Here is a 21,010-nt window from a genome sequence, read left to right as displayed (position 1 = left end):
AACTCTGCTGCTACTTTATCAACTAAGTTGATGTAATATTCTAAATCCTTTGTTGTCATTTCAACAGTCTTCACAGCATCTTCACCAGGAGTGGATTCCATCTCAAGAAACCACTTTCTTGGCTTATCTGTAAGAAGCAACTCCTCAGCTGTTCAGGCTTTATCATGAGATTGCAGCAATTCAGTCACATCTTTAGGTTCCACTTCTAATTTTCTTATTATTTCCATCACATCTGCAGTTACTTTCTCTGCTGAAGTCTTGAACCTCTAAAAGTCATCCATATGGGTTGGAATCCAAACTCTTGTTAATGTTGATATTTTGATCTCTTTCCATGATTCATGGAGAGGTGGCATCTAGAATGGTGAATCCTTTCCAGAAGGTTTTCAATTTACTTTGCCCAGATTCATCAGAGGAATCACTGTCTATGATAGCTATAGCCTTATAAAATATATTACTTGAATAATAAGACTTGAAAGTTGAAATTACTCCTTGCTTTGTGGGCTGCAGAATGGATGTCATGTTAGCAGGCGTGAAAACAGCATTAATCTTGGTGGACATCTCCATCAGACCTCTTGGGTGACAGGTGCATTGTCAGTGGGCAGTAATATTTTGAAAGGCATTTTTTTTTTCTGAGAAGTGGGTCTCAACATTGGGTTTTAAACATTCAGTAAACCATGTTACAAACAGATGTGTTGTCATCCAGGCTTTGTTGTTCCATTTACAGAGCAGGCGGAGTAGATTTAGCATAATTCTTAAGCACCCTAGGATTTTCAGAATGGTGAATGAGCATTGGTTTCACCTTAGGGTCACCAGCTGCTTTAGCCCCTAACAAGAGAGTCAGTCTATCCTTTGACATTTTGAAGCCAGGAATTGACTTCTCTCCAGCTTTGGAAGTTATAGATGGCATCTTTTTCCAATATAAGGTTGTTTTGTTTACGTTGAAAATGTGTTGTTTAGTGTAGCCACCTTCCTTAATTATCTTAGCTAGATCTCCTGAATAACTTGCTTCTGCTTCTGTATTAGTACTTGCTGCTTTACCTTGCACTTTTTTGTTAAAGAGATGGCTTCTTTCTTTAAACCTCATTAACCAACCTCTGCTAGCTTCAAACTTTTCTGCAGCTTCCTCACTTCTCTCAGCCTTCATAGAATTGAAGAGAGTTTGGGCCTTGCTTTGGCTTAGGCTTTGGCTTAAGGGAATGTTGTGGCTGGTTTGATCTGTCTAGACCACTAAAACTTTTTCCATATCATCAATAAGGCTGTTGTGCTTTCTTATCATTTGTATCTTCACTGGAATAGCACTTTTTTTTTTAATTTTATTTTTTTTAATTTTATTTTATTATGTTAGTCACCGTACATTATATCGTTAGTTTTTGATGTAGTATTCCATGATTCATTTTTTGCTTATAATACCCAGTGCTCCATGCAATACATGCCCTCCTTAATACCCATCACTGGGCTAACCCATCCCCCCCATTCCCCTCCCCTCTAAAACCCTCAGTTTGTTTCTCAGAGTCCATAGTCCCTCATGGTTCATCCCCCCTCCAATTTCCCCACCTTCATTTTTCCCTTTTAATTTCCTTCAAGAGCTTTCCCTTTGCACTCACAACTTGGCTAACTGGTGCAAGAGGCCTAGCTTTCAGCCTATCTCAGCTTTTGACATGCCTTCCTCACTAAGCCTAATTACTTCAAGCTTTTGATTTAAAGTGAGAGATCTGTGACTCTTACTTTCACTTGAACACTTAGGGGCCATTGTAGGGTTATTCATTGGCCTCATTTCAGTATTGCTGTGTCTCAGGGAATACAGGGGCCTGCGGAGAGGGAGAGACACAGGGGAATGTCTAGTTGGTAGAACAGTCAGAACACAGAAAATATTTGTCAATTTTGTTGTCTTACATGGGTACAGTTTTGTGGTGCCCTAAAATAGAGTAGTAGCATTGAAGATCACTGATCAAAGATTACCATAACAAATAAAACAATAATGAAAATGTTAGAAATATTGGAAGAATTACCATAATGTGAAATACGTACGTGAAGTGAGCAAATGCTGTTGGAAAAATGGCACCAATAGACTTGCTTGATGCAGGTTTGCCACAAATCCTTAATTTGTAAAAAATGCAGTATTTGCGAGGTGCAGTAGAGTGAAGTGTGATAGAATGAGGTGTGCCTGTATTCCCTGAGCCAAGGAAATTCCCACTGTAATCTCCACTGGAGGAGTCAAGGGAAGATAGAATAGCTGGGAATATTCCTACTCAAGAGTTGGTGTCATTCTCAAAGAGCCAAAGAAAAAAGTTTCTCTGCCGAAAAGCATCAAAGTACCATGTTGCAACAGACTAGATGTCTGGAGCACTGGTTCAAGAGTTGAACTTAAGGAAAGATACATGAATCTCTGGACGGGAGAGGAGTTTAAATAGCATTATCAAGGTGGGAATGGTGTGTGTGAAGTCCAGTCCTCATCCAAGTCATGTCACCATACAAATGTCAAAGATAAATCCCTACTCAGGGAGATTATTTGAAAAGGTTATTGTAATAGGTAGAATTCTCTGACCACAAGATATGTTGGTATCTCAAAATCAAACACAAAAAGACTTTTCTCTTGAAGTGCCAGCAGGATCTTTGTGGGAGAGTGGGATAAGCCGGTGGGGGTTGGGAGATGACATCACCACGGTAGTTTAACAGATGTTTTTTTTCTTGTGGTCACCTTATACTCAGAATGATTCCTTAAGAGAGGATGTTCTGTGTTGTTTTGCTTAAGCTGAGAGCTAGCTAAAGTTTAGGGGTCTGTGGGGAGGAGATAAGCCTGACTAAACTTTGAACAAGTCAATAGGTAAGTAATGGGCATTTGTGAACACTTGGCCAGAATTAATGTAAAATTCTTTTGGGTTTATGACAAATATATTGTTAGATCAGGTTCTGGAGAATTCCTTTTAGATATTAGTAGATCTGTTTACCATATCTCTCTAAGGGCAGTGAACTCTTTCTAGATATTGGGGATAAACTTAGTTATATTGCTCCTGTTCCCAAGGGGCAGAGATCCTAGTTGAAGTAGAAAATATATTTTTGAAAATGCTAATAGCAAAAAAGTGGTAAAGACTGTAAGAGCTCCACCTTTTCAGAAGGAAAGCTGAAGCAATTGGGAAGATTCATGGAATAGATAAGATTTGAATCTGGCCTTGAAGAACTTGCTTGTTGGGATAATGAGAGGGAAGTATGGAGTGGGCAGCAAAATGAATACACTGTGGTGATGTAGTATGATGTGCTCACAGTCAGTGTCTTCAAAACCAGTTTGTATGATGCAGAGGCTATAAAATTAAGTTAGAGTCTTAGGTAGAAGTCACCTGGTGGTGGCCTGAAGTATTGAGGCTTTTTATTTTAGGCAAAGGAAATCAAAAAACTTTTTGAGTTGGATAAAGTAGAAGAAGTATTAGAAGTGGAAAATGGATGGGAGAGTGTTGAGATCACTTACTATTAATGTAGTTTAGGCATGAGGTCATGAAGGTCTAGAGTAGGATAGTGGTTCTGAAAATGGAAAAGAGGCAGATTTAAGGACATGCTAAAGAAGAGTCAGCAAGACAGTATTTGGCAGACTGGGGGAAAAGGGAGGTGTCAGAGGGATCCACTGTGTACCTGTAAGATTAGGAGAATGGTACCATTGACTCTTGAAGATTTTTTTTGGGCAGGTTGTGGGGGAGGTTATGAATTTAATTTAATGGATGGAAGAGATGGCCAACAAGAAGTTATAGGTGCAGTACCTAAGTTTAGACTGGAGATGATGATGATTTGAAAATTACCTGAATAGACTTGACGAGGTGAACTTGCACATGTTCTCTTCTGTACTTTGCATTTCTGGAACAAGAGAGAATCTTGGGGATACCCATATTTGAGAAGTAGGAGGAAGATTTGAAACTAGAAGGCAGATGAAGCATGACCAGAAAAACAAGAGTAACAGTGTAGTATAAGGAGAATTGTACATAGGTAGGGATATGGTCAACATTGTTGAATGCTACATAGAGGTCAAAAATAAGGACGGAGAAAAGGCCATTGGATTTGTGTGCTTCTGGAGACTTGGAGAGAGCAGTTTTAGTTGAGTGATAAATGGAAAGTTAGTCTAAGTTAGACTAAGATGGTGGTATGAAGTGTATTCAATATTGTAAGATTTTGTGGGGTGCCTGGGTGGCTCAGTCGTTAGGCGTCTGCCTTCGGCTCAAGGTCATGATCCCAGGGTCCTGGGATCGAGCCCCGCATCGGGCTCCCTGCGCAGTGGGAAGCCTGCTTCTTCCACTCCCATTCCCCCTGCTTGTGTTCCCTCTCTCTGTCTCTCTGTCAAATAAATAAACAAAATCTTAAAAAAAAAAAGATTTTGTGGTTAGGAGAAATATAATTCTTTTGGTGATAGCAAGGTTAGTGTTACTAGGACAAAGTTTTTTGATAGGGACCTGGCAGGAGCCATTGAAGAGACAAGAAATAGGGAATAATCCGTAGAGCAAAGTTGCAGAGAGGAAGTAGGGAGACTGAATCAAAGTATTGCTTTAACCATAAAGGAGAAAAAGTAACTTGTCATTTGAGACTGAGGACAAGATAAAGGAGGATAGGTGGGATATATAGAGATTTCTGAGAAGTTTAAATTAAGATGTTGGGGATAATGACATTTACCTTGCTCCCTGCCTCACTGAGATTATTTTAGGAGATGATCTGAGATGGAAGGATTCAAAGCATGGAATTTGTCTTCAGGAAAGCAGAAAAAGTTTAGAAAGGCTACTAGAGAAAGTTTGGTAGAAGTTAATAAAGGAAAATGAGGATTCCTAAGCACCTGTGCAGGTTCCACTGAAGGGATATGTTGGCAGATATTTGGGTTATCTGGCTATTTGGAAGTTAGAAGGTAAGCTCTTTGGAATGGAAGTTAACGGAATGCATGGCATATATGCTATAACTAGGGGTGTGTGTGTGTGGATCCAGTGTATTTCTTTCATAGATTAAAACAATATTACCAGTCAAATTATACCTTTCAGATACCCCATTTAATATATTGCTGAATATCTATTGGTACCAATATCTATTGGTTGTAATATAGTAGAAAGTTATTCAAGTATCAGAAGGGTGGTTAGGGTGAACCCTGGGATTTCCTTTTAATAGTTGGTAGGTTTACATGGTGTTCTTTCTTTATTTAAAAAAAAAAAAAAAGATTTTAAAGTAATCTCCACACCCAACATGGGGCTCCAAACTCACAACACCGAGATCAAGAGTCACATGCTGTACTGACTGAGCCAGCCAGGCACCCTTACGAATAATCCCTTAGAAATCTTAATTATAAATAGTACTGCTGGGGTGCCTGGGTGGCTCAGTTGTTAAGCGTCTGCCTTCAGCTCAGGTCATGATCCCAGGGTCCTGGGTTCAAGTCCCGCATCAGGCTCCCTGCTTGGCAGGAAGCCTGCTTCTCCCTCTCCCACTCCCCCTGCTTGTGTTCCTGCTCTCGCTATCTCTCTCTGTGTCAAACAAATAAATAAAAATCTTAAATAAATAAATAAATAGTACTGCTAAATTAAAAGAAGTTAACCTATCCCCCCCATCCCAACCCTTTTTTTTTATCCCCTTGTACTTAGAAGGCTTTTGAGGTCTTAAATGATCAGAAAGGTTCTTTGGATTTTGTAGACTAAATGTTCAGTAGAAATATTAATGTTTGACTTGAAAGTGATAAACAGACTTAACAGATGTAGCTAATACCTGATGCCACATACACATTTGGTACACAGTTTTCCAAGGATAGTGCCATAAAGAAAGGTGCTCAATAAATATTAGATTATTATCACTCTTGGATTTTAAATTGTAAGTGCTCTCAGACAGTTGCTTAGCCCTGTGTAGTACTTAGCATTGTGCCCTTAACTAATAGAGACCCTTTTCCTGATTTTTATAATTGGCTCATAGCATGAAGGGCTCAATATAAGACACTGTGAGTACTGATAAATCATTGTGATGAATGAAGCCTTGAAATTAGTTAAAAGTGAATCTGTGAGGGAAATTTATCAATTTGCTAATAGCAGTATTAGATATATAGAATAAGCAGACAGGGCTCTTAGTCACTTTTTTAAAAAGCTATCTACCTGTTTGTTTTTGACTAAGACAGATGGATTTAAGCTTAGGTAGTAGAGAAATTAATGTTATACTTGTAGATGACTACCACTTGGCAGCCATAATCCATAAACTGGATGAACATCACTTTTTTTCTTTATACTTTTTTGACCTTAATTTTTTTGAAATTAATTTCTTAAAAAAGAGATAGTGATTACTTTTAAATGGTACTTGGTATTGCCTTTGGATGACAGAGTTTTAGACTTTTAGTTTAGTAATCATGAGAGAAGATTATGTACATTATTGCATAACTCTGGCATCATTTTTCCTTCCCTCATTTGTATTCTTCATCGCAGCCTTTAGATCTGTGCTATTCAATATGATCGCTTGTCTATTTAAATTTAAATGAATTAAGGTTAAATAAAATTAAAGATTTGATTTCTTAGTCACACTAGCCACATTTTAAGTGCTCCCTAGCATGTGGCCAGTGGATACTGTATTGCCCAGTGGAGAGTGTATTTCTGTCATCCGAGAAAGTTCCTTTGGATAGTTGTACTCTAGATCTTTAATTACTAATGATGTCAGGAACTTGGAATAGATACTTAAAAACTCCTCAAACCATAGAATTTATACAAGTTCAGTCCTAACAGCTTCAGCCTTCTCAAAGTTTAATATTACTTCTTTAGGATAGGCTTTATATTTAGTTTTGATATTAGGTCTTATTTAGAGGTCATTCTGATGATAATGTAAAACAATAAAATAGTTGTGTCAAGAACTATCCGCCAGATTGTTTATTTAACAGGTTTATTAAGATATAATTGAGAATACAATAAAATGTGCATATGGAAAGTGTATTTAATAAGTTTTGATATATGTACCTCTCACGAACCATCCTCATAGACATAATATACCTATTACCCACAAGTTTCCTCATGCCTCTTTATAATCTTTCTGTATAATCCCTGTTCTTCTTCACCCTCTTTGTCCACCTCCAGACAACCACTGATCTGCTTGCTGTCACAATAGAGTAATTTGAATTTTCTAAAATTTTATATAAATGGAGTCATTCAATCTGTACTTTTTTTTGATCTGACTTCTTTCACTCTGCATTATTTTGAGATTCACATGTTATATCAGAGTCCATGTTACATGTACAAATAGTTCATTTCTTTGTATTGTATGGATGTATCACAGTTTGTTCATCCACTAGTTTGTTGATGACGTTTGTGTTGATTCCAGTTTGGCCTTATTTCATATGAGCTGCTATGAACATTTATGTATAGGTCTTTGTATTGACATATGCTTTTATTTCTCTTGAGTAAATACCTAGGCATGGAATGGCTGGATCATATGCTAGGATGTATGTTTAACCTTTTAAGAAACTGTCAAACTGTTTTCCAAAGTGGCTGCACCATTTACATGCTCCCCCGAGTAGAGTGTGAGTGTTCCACTCGCTCCATATCCTTGTGAATTCTTGGTATGGCCAAACTTTTTAATATTATGCGACAGACTGTTTTAATAAGAAAAGATTGTCCTAGTAGAATTATTTCTTTGCTCTTGCAACTTTTTGTATTTAAATGCTGCAAAAATAGTATTTTGTTTGTGAAGACTTTAAGACAGTCTTCTATAGAAGATTTATTTACTCTTATTTTTGATAGTATTTGTTCACTAATGCTGATTTGAAACTGAGTTTATAGGAACCATTACATTTCCTTTCTTTTTACTTACATATTTTTCTTTTTTTGTTCTAGCGGCCCCTTTGTTGCTTTATGCAAACAGACGGGACTTGCGATTGGTTGATGCTACAAATGGCAAAGAGAATGCTACGATTGTAGTTGGAGGCTTGGAGGATGCAGCTGCGGTGGACTTTGTGTTTGGTCATGGCTTGATATACTGGAGTGATGTCAGCGAAGAAGCCATTAAACGAACAGAGTTTAACAAAACTGAGAGTGTACAGAATGTTGTTGTCTCTGGATTATTGTCCCCTGATGGGCTGGCATGTGATTGGCTTGGAGAAAAATTATACTGGACAGATTCTGAAACAAATCGGATTGAAGTTTCTAATTTAGATGGATCTTTACGAAAAGTTTTATTTTGGCAAGAGTTGGATCAACCCAGAGCTATTGCCTTAGATCCTTCAAGTGGGTAAGTTTTGTGCAATGTACAAAGCCTATTGCATCTCTGTTTCCTGGTTTCTGTCCGCTAGCATAGACAACCCTCCCTAACCCTAAGAGATAAGAAAGATCAAAAACCAAATTTTAGATTCTTTGAGCTTCTTTGTCAAGTAGACTTGAACGTGGGAAATTATGTTGTGGTCTTAAAGTAAGATGTTTCTGTAAATATTGTAATATTGTGTTTCTCACATCACTTATGGGATAGCCATACATAGAGTTCTTGGTCTGTTTTCTGCATTTAATAATTACGAGAGGATAATTAGAAGGCAGAGAAGGGATGAAGACTTAACAAGTACTTGATAGCTCAAGACAACATAAAAAATCTCACCGATCTTACAACTTTTAGTGTATATGCAATCATTTTGTTATACTAGTGTCTTTTTATTAAACTCTGAAGTGTTATTTAATATGTCAGTATTGAATGAAAAATAAAAATTAAGTTGTTAAAGAACTCATTTCTAGTTAGTTAAGCATATATTTGCTGTAAAGGTTTATTTCTAATGAGAAGGGAAGCTTAAAGCTATGGGTAAATCCCATTAGAAAATGTGAACTGTGTCCTCACATGCTTGTTACTGTGCTTCGCTTCTGCCACATACCATTCCTTGATACTTGTTTATTGAATATGTTGTTATGCCAGAGTCTGTCATGGTAGATAACTAAACATTAACCTGAAATGAGTTACTCATAATTGTTTAAAATGTAAAGATAAGTAACCTGCAAATAACCATTTTAACACTTTGTTTTCTTTGACTTTCAAGTATGTTGGAATGCTTTAAAACATATTTATAGAAGGGAGTGGATTAATAGTATGTAATAGAACGTGGGGGAAAATGAAAGAAAGGTTTATGTGTTCCTTTGTCTTGATATCAGGCCTTATTTGGTGACAAAGTTTAAAGAAGATGCCATGTTGTAGGAAAATTAAAAGATTTGTCTGTCCATGAAAGATAATGTGGGCAACAGTGTAGTGAAACTTTAGGGTGAGAAGTTCTGGAACACACATATATATAATTTATATAATATATAAAAAATTATATTTTTAGAGGGACGTTAAGAAGTATCTGCTAAAGTCAGATGGTCTCTTAATAAAGCATCAGAAAATATAGTGGCTCTCGTGGTAGGAAAAAGGGTTGACTGTCCCAAGGAGGAGGTCAGAGATGTTGGATATGCAGTAAACCGTACTGATGAAAAATTTGGTTGTTGAGAACTTGCAAGATATTTTTGAGAAATGGAATCTGTGTTTTGCCAACAAAGTTTGTGAGTCGCAGAGAGTATTGAAATGTTTGTGAGGTTACTGCTTTATAGAACACGGGGTTTTGGTGCTTTCAGTGGTCATTAGGGAATAGTACTTTGGAGAAAAGAGAAATTTTTTTTTCTAAGATTTTATTTGTTTATTTGACAGAGAGAGATCACAAGTAGGCAGACAGGCAGGCAGAGGGAGATGGAGAAGCAGGTTCCCCCCTGAGCGTGGGGCTCGATCCCAGGACGCCGGGATCATGACCTGAGCCGAAGGCAAACGCTTAACCGACTGAGCCACCCAGGCGCCTCAAGAGAAATATTTCTTAGAAAAATTGTTTTTGACAAATTTAATCTTATAACTGTAAGGGCGATGATGGCAATTTAGCGAACTGTCTTTTAAGTAGTATGTTCAGAGCTCTGTTTTTTGTACTCTTGTTGGGGAGAGAGGGGGACTATCTTTAAGGATTTACAGTCTAAGGACAATAAACTTGGACGAGAGAACTTTTCCTTCTTCAAAAGCATGTTTATTTGTATTATATAGTATGTATGTGGAGAGAGGAAGAGTGTTAAAGGGAATTGGAAGAGCCACAAGAGCTCCTAAGGAGGATGGGTGGATAAAATTGCTTGATTACCACAATTCCAGAGTAGCATCTAAGTCATTTCTACAAGTGATAATGATTTTATGATAGTACATATTCAAGGGAGCTGAATTTATAGGTGATTCTTGACTGTTCAGGATCTAATCATCTAATGATTAAATGAATCATTCTCATTTCGTGCCCTAAACTAATGAGCTTTACTTCTGGGTGTCAGGTCTGATAAGTGTCTTAGGAAATAAGTTTACCATATTATTAAAAACTACATTAGAGTTTCTGTGGCTTTAGTTTACCCATGAAACATCCCAGTATTGAAGGTGAGAAACTGCCAGAGACTCAGCTGATCAAGAATATTACTGGAAGAATCAATAAAAGTGTGCATTAGCGTTTCTGTGGCTTTAGTTTACCCATGAAACTTCCTAGTATTGAAGGTGAGAAACTGCCTGCCAGAGACTCAGCTGATCAAGAATATTACTGGAAGAATCAATAAAAGTGTGCTTTGAAGGTAGAAAGTAGTATTATTTAAGCTTCTAAGGGATGATCAGTGAACACTATTTTTCCTGAGACCTTAAGTTTTGGTCAAACAGTGAAATACTTTTTTCATTATTTTTGATGGTTGTGGTTCGTGTTGCTTATGTGTATGAATGTGTGTAAATTTCCCCTCTCCCCCCTCTTCTTAAAATCTTTTTTAATTTTTGGAAAGTTATGTGTCATATGGCTATTTTTAAAATTTCACAACTGAAAATAAATAGAATGCAGCCAAATGGTATACATTTTGGTATTTTGCATGATAGAGTGTAAAATTATATTTTAAACTCATGCATTTAAAAATATATTCTATCAGTCTTCGGTGTTGATCTTAGATTTATGTAGTTTTACTGGAAAAGTAATTTTAGATGGAGTATATCACTTATCAAACGGAAGAGATGATTTCCAGATTTATTTTTGCGGGGAGAAATGAAGTTTACTTTCCAGAGAAAGTACATGAAAACAGTGCTGAAGAAAAATGTAGGCTTTATCAGAGTTCCAGTATCCTGGGTTATAAGGTTCAGAAGAGCTGACTGAACTCTCTCACATCAGGTTATGTAAAAGGAAAGCTATTGAATGACTGGTATTGTTTGAGCCCTGGGAACTAGTGCAGACATCTGTGTGCTTTCGCATGTATGGAGTTCTTTGTGTAATCAGTCCATTTAGACTGAAGGAAGATTTTTATTTCCCTACCTAAATTTGGCCTCTGTTAGTCTGAGATTTTTTTTTCTTTTCAGTGATGGCAGTGTAGAATTCAGAATAAGGAACAGGAAAACATGTGTACAGAAATTGTTCCAGGAGTGAACAACCATAGTTACAGGAAGCAGTCCCCTTATGGTAAGAGGTAATTCCTGACTGTTTGGCTGCTCTACCTGTGGAGTTTCTTAGTCTGTTCCACGACTGTACTACTCTTAGTGATGTTGAGGGCCAGCTGTTTCAGGTACAAATAAAGTAGTTTTAAGGGTTTTTTGTTTGTTAAGGATCTGTTCCTATTCCAAATTCTTTTGGATATTTTTTTAAAAAGTTAAACTTTAGTGATTCAGTCTGAAGTGAATTCATACGGAACAGCTTTGAAAGATACTTATTTTTAAAATACATTTTTATCATCTTTAAGAATAATATTTATAACACTAAAGTTCTGCTTTAAAAATGCTTGCAGAACTAACTCAATGGAAAAAATAATGTATAATTTCCCTAACAGTTATATACATATAATTGTCATATCTTGAGTATGTTTAGAAGTATTTTCTACACTGGTGTGTTCCAGATGACTAAAATCATTCCTACCACATAACGGTGTTCAATAAATATTTTTTGAGTGACTGGACCTTATACTTTCTTTCATAATCCTGTTAGTTTTCCCTGTTAGTTTTCCTTGTTAGAGGAGAAAGTGTTTTCTAAGCAAATACAAATTTTAGCATTATCTCGTGAATTCTACCCCAGTATGGTTTTGATTATAGTTGTTTATTTAAAACATATTTAAGATTTTTAGTTTTTTCAACTCAGGTTATCAGGATAATAGAGCTTGTTTTTGTCACATCTAGCTCTCTTATTTACCAGCAAGTCACTTCATTCTTTTGGACTTCAGTTTTCTCATCTCTAAAATGAGGATTCCTTTTAGTTTCGAAATTAAGTTTAAAAAGTGAGGTGTTTAAATAAGTATATTGATTTTTAAATTTGTATTTTACACTTACACATTATGGACATTGTACAAGTCCCTAATTTAGGTATGCTACACTTAGAATGTGTTTCTGTGGAACAGATTCTTAAAATTTTGTTTCTACTGCCCTTATTGTGTAGGTCATCATACTCAACCTCTTTTTTTATGGCTATTTGACCCCTAAAACCAGTTTGCTGATTTCCACTGGATGTAAATTAGAAAATACTTTAAAATGTCAGAAGATTCTTTTTGTTTGAAGAATGAAAACTGTAGCCAGTTACTTTCAGGCAGATTATATAGATTCAATATAGTTTGGAGGTGGGGTTTTTGAGATTATCCCAAATTTAAGAGCAATGTGTTAGAAAAGCCACTAATCCAGGAAGTCTGGATTAGTGGCTTGGCTTTACCAGCCTCTGGGATATGGTTCAAGGCCCTTGAAAATGGAAAAACAAACAAACGAACAATTTTTTAAGAATAAGTAAGTGTGTGTATATATGTTTATTCTCAAATGTTAGTGTAGGGTTTTTCCCTTTACCTAAAAAACATCTTAACCCTCATCCAATTTTTAGTTCTTTATATCTAGTGATATCTATTACCCTTAGACTGAGTTGTAATAATGTAGTCAAATTTTTTTATGTCCCATATCTCCAGGCCCACTTTCATTGAAGGAACATTGAAAGGGAATATTTGTAGTATAACTAATGACTTTACCTAGCCCTGTCTCTTAATAGCTTTGCTTTTTAAATAAAAGCTTTCCTTGCTTGCAGCACTGACCTTTTAATTCAGCCTTAGCAGAAAGAAGAATGAAATTTTGTGAGATTCAAGAATAGGATACCTTTAACTGAGTATTGGCTCTCTGTATTTTGGTGATCTTATGTACCCTTGCTGTATTCCACTGTGACTGGCTCTTTAGAAATGTAGTTAAATTAGTTTTGACTGGCACCAAGTATTTGTGCTATTGAGCCTTTAAGATTTTGGGAGGAGGAGTTTGCCAGATAGCTAATTTGTGAAATAGGAATAAAATGGTTGTCTTTTTTTTTTTTTAAGATTTTATTTATTTATTAGAGAGAGAGAGAGAGAGCACGCACGCACAAGAGGCAGAGGGAGAAGCCGACTCCTCTTGAGCAGGGAGCCCAACGCGGGGCTTGATCCCAGGACGCTGGGATCATGACCTAAGCCGAAGGCAGACGCTCAACCGATTGAACCACCAGGCGCCCCTAAAATGATTGTCTTTAGTATTTTTTTTTGCAGCGTTTAATATTGATATTATATTCCTTTTAGAAATTTTTCTCTTAAGACTTCCTGATTTTTATACTGTTTGGTTTTTCTACCACTTGGACCACCCTTTCCTTCCTTCTTCATTAGCTCTTGAAATATGGAACAGTTTCAATAAAGTACATCATTTTCTTTATTCTTTCCCTGAGATTATATCCATTTCCACAGCTTTTGCATAGAAGCAGATAGCCAATTATCCTAAAATATAAAGCTTCATACTGGACTTTGCTTTAAAAGCACTGGTTCTGTGTATGAAGGATCTTGCTCCAAACTCTCAACAACTTACAGTTTTGAAAAATGTCTTGGTAAACTGGGGAAGCCTATTTTCTATTGATTAAATCCTAGAACTGATAGGGAATCTTGAGGATCTTTTAGCTAAATGCCTTCACTTTGTGGCTGAAGAAAACCAAGGCCTTGGCTAAAATAAGAGACAGCCAGATTCTTAGTTGAGATTTTCCAATTCCACATTTGGTGCTTTTTTCTTCATGAAAAGTATCTTGCTGAAGCAATGTGTTTTGTTTTGCAAATTGAATTTCTTTAAAAATGCAACATGATAGCTTTATTTAAAGGAGGATTTTGTAAATTCTTTGTTTTTAGATATACTCACTGTATCCGTTTCTTATTTTACCATTGCTTTTTGCAGCCACTTAATCCATTTGGGTTCAGTTTCCTTCTGCTTTAAGTATGTTCTTGAATATTTCCTTCAGCAAAAGTTGCTTAATAGTAAACTCTTGGTCTTCATCTGAAAATGTATTTAATTTACCCTCATTCTTGGATGATAATTAGTTGATGATAGAATCTGGGTGATAGTTATTTTCACTGTTGTTGGAGGGTATTATGATTTTCTTGTTGCCGTGAGAAGTCTGGTATTTCCTAATTATTGTCGCTTTGTAAATACTTTATCTGTTGTTGTTTTCTGGTTTTGATATTTTGCAGCTTTTCCTACCCTGTGTCTAGATGTGGCTCTATTTTTATTTATCCTGCTTAGAATTCGTGTTTGTAGAATCTAATCATTATTGTTATCCAGTAGTTCTAGAAACAGATTATGCATTATTTCTTACTTTTCCTTCATCAACCTTATATTCCCTTGGAACTCCTGTTTGATGTACGATGGACTGTCTAATTTTGTGCTCCATGCCTCTTAATCTTGCTTTCATATCATCTATCTCTCTTGGCTAGTATGTGGTTTATTTTTTCACTTGTCTTCCAGATAACTAATTCTTTCCTCAGGTGTGCTTAATTTTGCAGTTTAATGAATCCATTGAATTTTTAATATCAGTGACTATATTTTGCTCTTCTAGAAGTTTTTTGTGCCCCTCATTTAAAAGACTTATGATGAGAAAATGTCAGCTTACGTGAAAGTAGAGAAAATAATGTATCAATTTTAGACTTACAAAAAAGTTAGAAAAATAGTACATAGTTCTTTAATATAATATATATTATATAATGTATATTTATATAATTAATATAAGATGATGTAAGATAATAAGATAGATAATAGACATAAAATAGATTATAATATAGTACATATATATTATATATATAAGATAATATAGATAATAAGATAGATAATATAGATAGATATAAAATAGATAATAATATAAAAGTACATAGTTCTGAAATATACTATACATAGTATAATTTTCACCCAGCATCTGTTAATATTAACATTTTATTTAACCATAGAACAGTTATCTAGACCAAGAAATCAATGTCAATATAGTTATTAACTATCTGTATATCATATTCAAATTTCTCCAATTTTCCTACTAGTGTCCTTTTTCTGGTCTAGGATCCCATATTGCATTTAGTTGTTATCTCTGTCGTCTTTCCTGTCTGGGACATTTTAGCAGTTTTTGCCTATGTAACCTTGACCTTTTGAAGATTACTGGTCAGTCATTTTGTAGAATGTCTCCCACTTTGGGTTTGTCTGATGTTTTCTTATGATTTGATTAAGGTTATACTTTTTTGGCAAGAATACCACAGGAGTGATATGTGCTTTTCTCAGAACATCATTATCAACAGGGTGTACATGATGTGGATACTGGTGATGTTACATTTGATTACTTACTTACAGTGTTTGCCAGAGTTTTTTTTTAAACTGTGTTTACTATTTTTTCCTTGTAATAAATATTGGAAGTTATGCCATTATCTTGTTTCTCATTATACTTTTATCCACTAATTTAAGCATTCTTTGATGGTGTTTGCCTGCAACAGTTATTGCTATGGTGTTTGCCACATGGTGATTTTTCTAGTTCCATTGCTCCTCCCACATGTATTTTTAGTTAAATTCTACTTTAATGAAGAGCTGTCTTGTCCTTTGCACTTATTTATATATTGTTATTTATATTAGTATAGACTCATGGGCATTTCTTTTATTCTATAGATTATAGACCATTATTGTCATCATTTCTTGCTCAAGCTGTCACAGATTTGGCCATTGGGAACTCCTTCAAGTTTGTTCCTGGTCCTTTTGATAGGCCCTCATCATTTTTTAAGGACTTTTTTTATGGTCTGACAGCAGATGTTTCAGACTCGTCCTTTTTCTGCTTCATGCTTGGAATCAACCATTCCTCCAAGGAGCTCTGTCTCCTTTTATTGGTATTTAGAAACTAAGATTTGGAAGCTAGGTGTGGGGGTCTTTGCTACTAGGTTTTCATTACCTTTTTTTTTTTTTTTTTTAAGATTTTATTCATTTATTTGACAGAGAGAGACACAGCGAACGAGGGAACACAAGCAGAGGCAGTGGGAGAGGGAGAAGCAGGCTTCCCGCCGAGCAGGGAGCCCAATGCAGGGCTTGATCCCAGGACCCTGGGATCATGACCTGAGCCGAAGGCAGACGCTTAACGACTGAGCCACTCAGGAGCCCCGGTTTTCATTACTTTTAAGCCCTAGACATAGTTAAGAAATACATGGATGTGTACACATACACGTAGTGCTGTGTGTTTTCATCCTTATCTATATATTAAAAAAACATGAGTTCATGTGGGTATCTCCATCATAATCCAGTTCCAATCCACCACCAAAATATTACATTATAGTCTTGTCCCTTTTCTTTTTTGGTCAATTCTTTGATAGTGAGAAACCTGGTTTATCAATATAAATATCAAATATTTATCAAATATACAATATATTGTCATATATTGTGTGCAGCCTATACTCTTATGAGCAACATATTTACTGTCTAGAATACAATACTATGAAACTACTATCTGCAGAGTCGAAACACTGTTTTCCAAATTTATTTAGGTAATTTCTTATCTGTTGCATGGCTATATTATTCATTTATAATACATTTGTCATAGTTTGTATTCATTTTGAATATCTCCCCCAATATCCTAGCTGATTTTAAGTATTGGTTTATATTGGAGTTATGTGAAACAATTGCCACGTTTTTAAGAGTTAGAGATGACATAAGTTATATTCTGTGTAGTGTCCTTCTTCCCCATCCCTTCTACCCTGGTCCTATTCTCCCTTTCTTTCTTATCTGTTTCTTCTTATTTATAGATACCTTACTTTCATTAATTTTTGGTTTTATCCTCTTGAAAACCTTTTTTTTTTTTAAGATTTATTTATTTGACAGAGAGAGACACAGCGAGAGAGGGAACACAAGCAGGGGGAGTGGGAGAGGGAGAAGCAGGCTTCCTGCTGAGTGGGGAGAGCAGGGAGTCCGATGTGGGGCTCAATCCCAGGACCCTGGGATCATGACCTCAGCCTTAACGACTGAGCCACCCAGGCGCCTCCCTCTTGAAAATAGCGCAAATGAACTAATACATGAGTGTTTTCTTGTATTCTCTTTTTTCTTACATGAAAGGGTAACATACTAAAGTACTCTTTTGCATTTTCTTTGTTTTTTACTTAACAGTACATCCTGAATATCATTCCATAGATCTCTTTCTCATTCTTTTTTGCAATGATAGTAGTATTCTGTTGTATGAATGTACCATAGTTTATTCAGCCACTCTCTTATGTTTAGACATTTAGGCTGTTTTGTTAGCTCAGGTATTTTAAAGCAAACCCACAGTCATCTCTCATTTGTGAATGCTTCATTTTACATTTCTAAAAGAGAAAAACTTTTTAAGATTTTATTTATTTGACAGAGAGAGACACAGCGAGAGAGGGAACACAAGCAGGGGGAGTGGGAGAGGGAGAAGCAGGCTTCCCGCCGAGCAGGGAGCCCGATGCGGGGCTCCATCCCAGGACCCTGGGACCATGACCTGAGCTGAAGGCAGACGCTTAATGACTGAGTCACCCAGGAGCCCTGAGAAAAACATTTTCTTTCATAACCATAGTACCATTATCTTCCACACACCCCAAAATGAACAATTCTTTAATATTATAAATTATTCAGTCTATATTCAGGTATGCAAAATAGTCTCAGAAATGTCTTTTATGGTTGGTATGTTTGAATCAGAATCCAAAACAAGGTTCACAAGTTGTATTTGGTTATACCTCTTAAGTTTCTCTAGAACAGCATCCCCTTGCTACCCCTCCCCCTACCATTTTTTCCCTCTCATCCTGTTGACTTATGGGAAAGATTCTATAGTTGTCCATTAGAATGTTTTAGATTTTGGATTTTTAAGAGATTCTTGTGATGTTTGACTTATTTTTGTCCTTTATATTTCTTATAAAATGAGATTTAGAATAGAAGACTTAAGTGACAAATTCAGTATTTTGCACGAATGCTTCATAGGCAATACAGTACTGAGTACTTTGTATTCATCACATCAGAAACTATATAATGTATTGTCCTACTTGTAGTGATACTGAGATTGTTCGGTAGGTTCAGATGGTGAAAGTTAATATCTTTATTATAAAGTTGAGTTTTTCCTCTTGTATCCTGTAAATAATTTGTGGGATGATCCTTCTGTACCATACCAATATCCAGTTCCTTATCACTTAATTGTTTTACCACTCACTGAGGATCATTTTTTTGTATTATTTCATTAGAGATATTTGTTACTGTTTTATCTCATGTATTTTTATTCCATCTTTTATGCATTTTAATCATTTTAAATATTTATAATTTCTATCAGATTGTTCAGTTGTCTGAAATTCTTAGAAAATCACTTCTGTTCTTTGTTATATTTGCTGATTCTTGCTTAAGGTGAACTGTTTCCTTAGATGTCGTATAGTTTTGGATTATGAGCTGATCTTCAGAGGGGTTGTCTGAGAATCCTGAGTGGCCTCTTGGGGGTGTATATTCCTCCAGAGAGGTTTTAGTTTGCTTCTGCCCAAGCACCCTAGAGGTGTTTCCAGGAACAACTTTATTTTTTTATTTTTAAATTAAAGTATAATTTCTATACAGTAAAATGCACAGACCTTAATCGTGCAGTTTTGACAAATGTGTACATCTATATTATCATCTCGTTCAAGCAGAGATTACTTTTTATATTTAATTTTTGGAGTTAGAAGTTCCTGTACCATGTACAGAGAATTAATTCAAACTCTAAACCTATGTGAGGGCAGTGTTGTGGTTACAGAATTTTTGGGGATTTTTTCCCACCTTTTCAGAGCCTAGGCCAAGACTGAAAAGCTTCTTTGCCTTTCTTTGCCAGTGGCAAATTTTTCTACTTCATTGCTCCCCAAGGGTCTGTGCTTTGCACAAGAATCTTACTTCTAACACAGTGTTCTTATGTGTCAAGGCTTTATCTTCTTCCCTGTTTTGCTGTCGAAACAGAAGTCCCTCAGTTTCTGAGATGAGAAAATCCTACAGGATTGTTGTAGCATCAAACATGCACTGCTTTTTACCTCCCTGTTCATTTTTCGTTCTCTGGAGATTTTCCTACTTTCTGATATTTTAGCTGTACATTTAAGAGTGTTGATATATTTTTATTTGGTATATATGTATGTCTTAATCTTTTTGGGCTGTTTAACAAAATACTACCCAGTAGCTCATAACTGAGTGGCTTATAATGACAGAAATTTATTGCTCACAGTTCTGGAGTCTGGGCAGTCCGAGATTAGGATGCCAGCATGGTCCCCTTCTGGTAAGGGCCGCTTTCCTGGTTCATAGCTGGTGCCTTCTTGCTGTGTCCTCACGTGGTGGAACAGCTTAGGGTTTGCTTTGTAGCTCTGTCCTTATGACTAAGCACCTCCCAAAGACCCCACATGCTAATACTGTCACTTTAGAGCGTTAGAATTTCAACCTGTGAATTTTGAGGGAACACAAACATTCAGACTATAGCAATGTATATAAATCAAATAAAAAGACTAACCAGTGGTTCTAGAGGTTTTGTGAAAGGAGGGATTTCTGGTTATTTTGTTACTAAATTATCAGAAATAGAAATTCTAACTTTATGTTTTTAAATACTGCCTTTTCTTACTGTGGATGTATGTACATGATAGTTGAACATTATTCATACTTACTAATACGTGTATTAATGACTTCTAATTATAGGTAGGATTGTATAAGTAACTTCAAGGATCATGAAGTGATTTATAGATCTGGTTCACTTCATTTTTATGACTCAATTCTAAATGTTTTCTTAATTAGCCACCATTGTGTGTAATTACATCTTGTAAAGGGTGAAAATTTATCCCTTCAGTTTAGGTTTATTGAAACTGAACATTTCTGAATATTTTTGTTAGGGGAAACTGGATTCAGATTGAGTAACACACTAGATGAGGGGTTTGTGAATATTTTGCAAAATTTATTATTTTACCCTTGCCTAATTGTAGACATTATATGCTTTAGAATGTAATAAATTTGTATAAAATAAATTTGTATAAAATGGCTGGAATGTAGTCTGTTGGTTGAGGTATTTTTATTTTCTGTCATAAGACAGTTTGATGTTTTGAAAACTTAATATTTTCTTTACCTACTATAATTACTTCCTAATTAAAATAAAGCCTCTGTCTTCTACCCTTCACTTCATTTAAAATTTATTTTCCAGAAAGTATTGCAGTGGATATCAGGCCAGATACAACAATAAAATTACATTTGTATGGAAACTAGTGAACAGCATATAACAACCTGGTACTGGTTCATGATTTTTGATGAATAGCAGATGTGAATACTATCGCAAACTGGCGCTGTAACCATATATATCTAATTCTTCAGTATCAAGTAAGAATGTTTATCTTCTCTTAAGTCAAAGCCAAAATAGAACCCATTGAAGCCAAAATAAATTAGGGGCCAAATAGACCACATAATTGGAGAGTTAGTAATAATTGTTGCTGAAGAGAGATTTCTTCTATATGAGCCTGTATAGCCTGGCTTTTGAGAAGCCACAGGACATATTTATCAAACACTCTTTTGTTTCCTAAAGGATACTGAAATTGGCTTTTAAAAATAATGCTGATAAAAAGCCTTTGCAGAATGTATGACACGGCTAGTTGAATTTAGCAACTTTACTGTTAAGTACTTTTAGGTTATCATAGGTTTCTAAGCCAGGTTAAGTGCCCAAACAAAACAAGTAAGCCAAAACAAACCTACTCCTTAATCTGTGTACCCTAATTATTTTTTATTTTTGGAA

At 35.7% G+C, this 21,010-nt stretch overlaps 1 protein-coding gene across 1 annotated transcript in view; it reads left to right on the top strand.

Moving 5' to 3' along the window:
* LRP6 (LDL receptor related protein 6) overlaps window positions 1-21,010 on the top strand; it is a 169,064-nt gene that overhangs the window by 15,576 nt on the left and 132,478 nt on the right. The window contains exon 2 of the mRNA XM_028119851.2: window positions 7,815-8,208. Coding sequence (XP_027975652.1) covers window positions 7,815-8,208 — 394 coding nt within the window. The remainder of the gene's footprint in view (window positions 1-7,814; window positions 8,209-21,010) is intronic.

Source organism: Eumetopias jubatus, unplaced genomic scaffold (genome assembly GCF_037043125.1).
Source record: "Eumetopias jubatus isolate StellerSeaLion01/CBP00866 unplaced genomic scaffold, mEumJub1_p1.0 scaffold_8, whole genome shotgun sequence".
Classification (NCBI taxonomy): domain Eukaryota; kingdom Metazoa; phylum Chordata; class Mammalia; order Carnivora; family Otariidae; genus Eumetopias; species Eumetopias jubatus.
The sequence above is the reverse complement of the archived record's forward strand: the minus strand, read 5'-3'. Positions and strand labels throughout refer to the sequence as shown.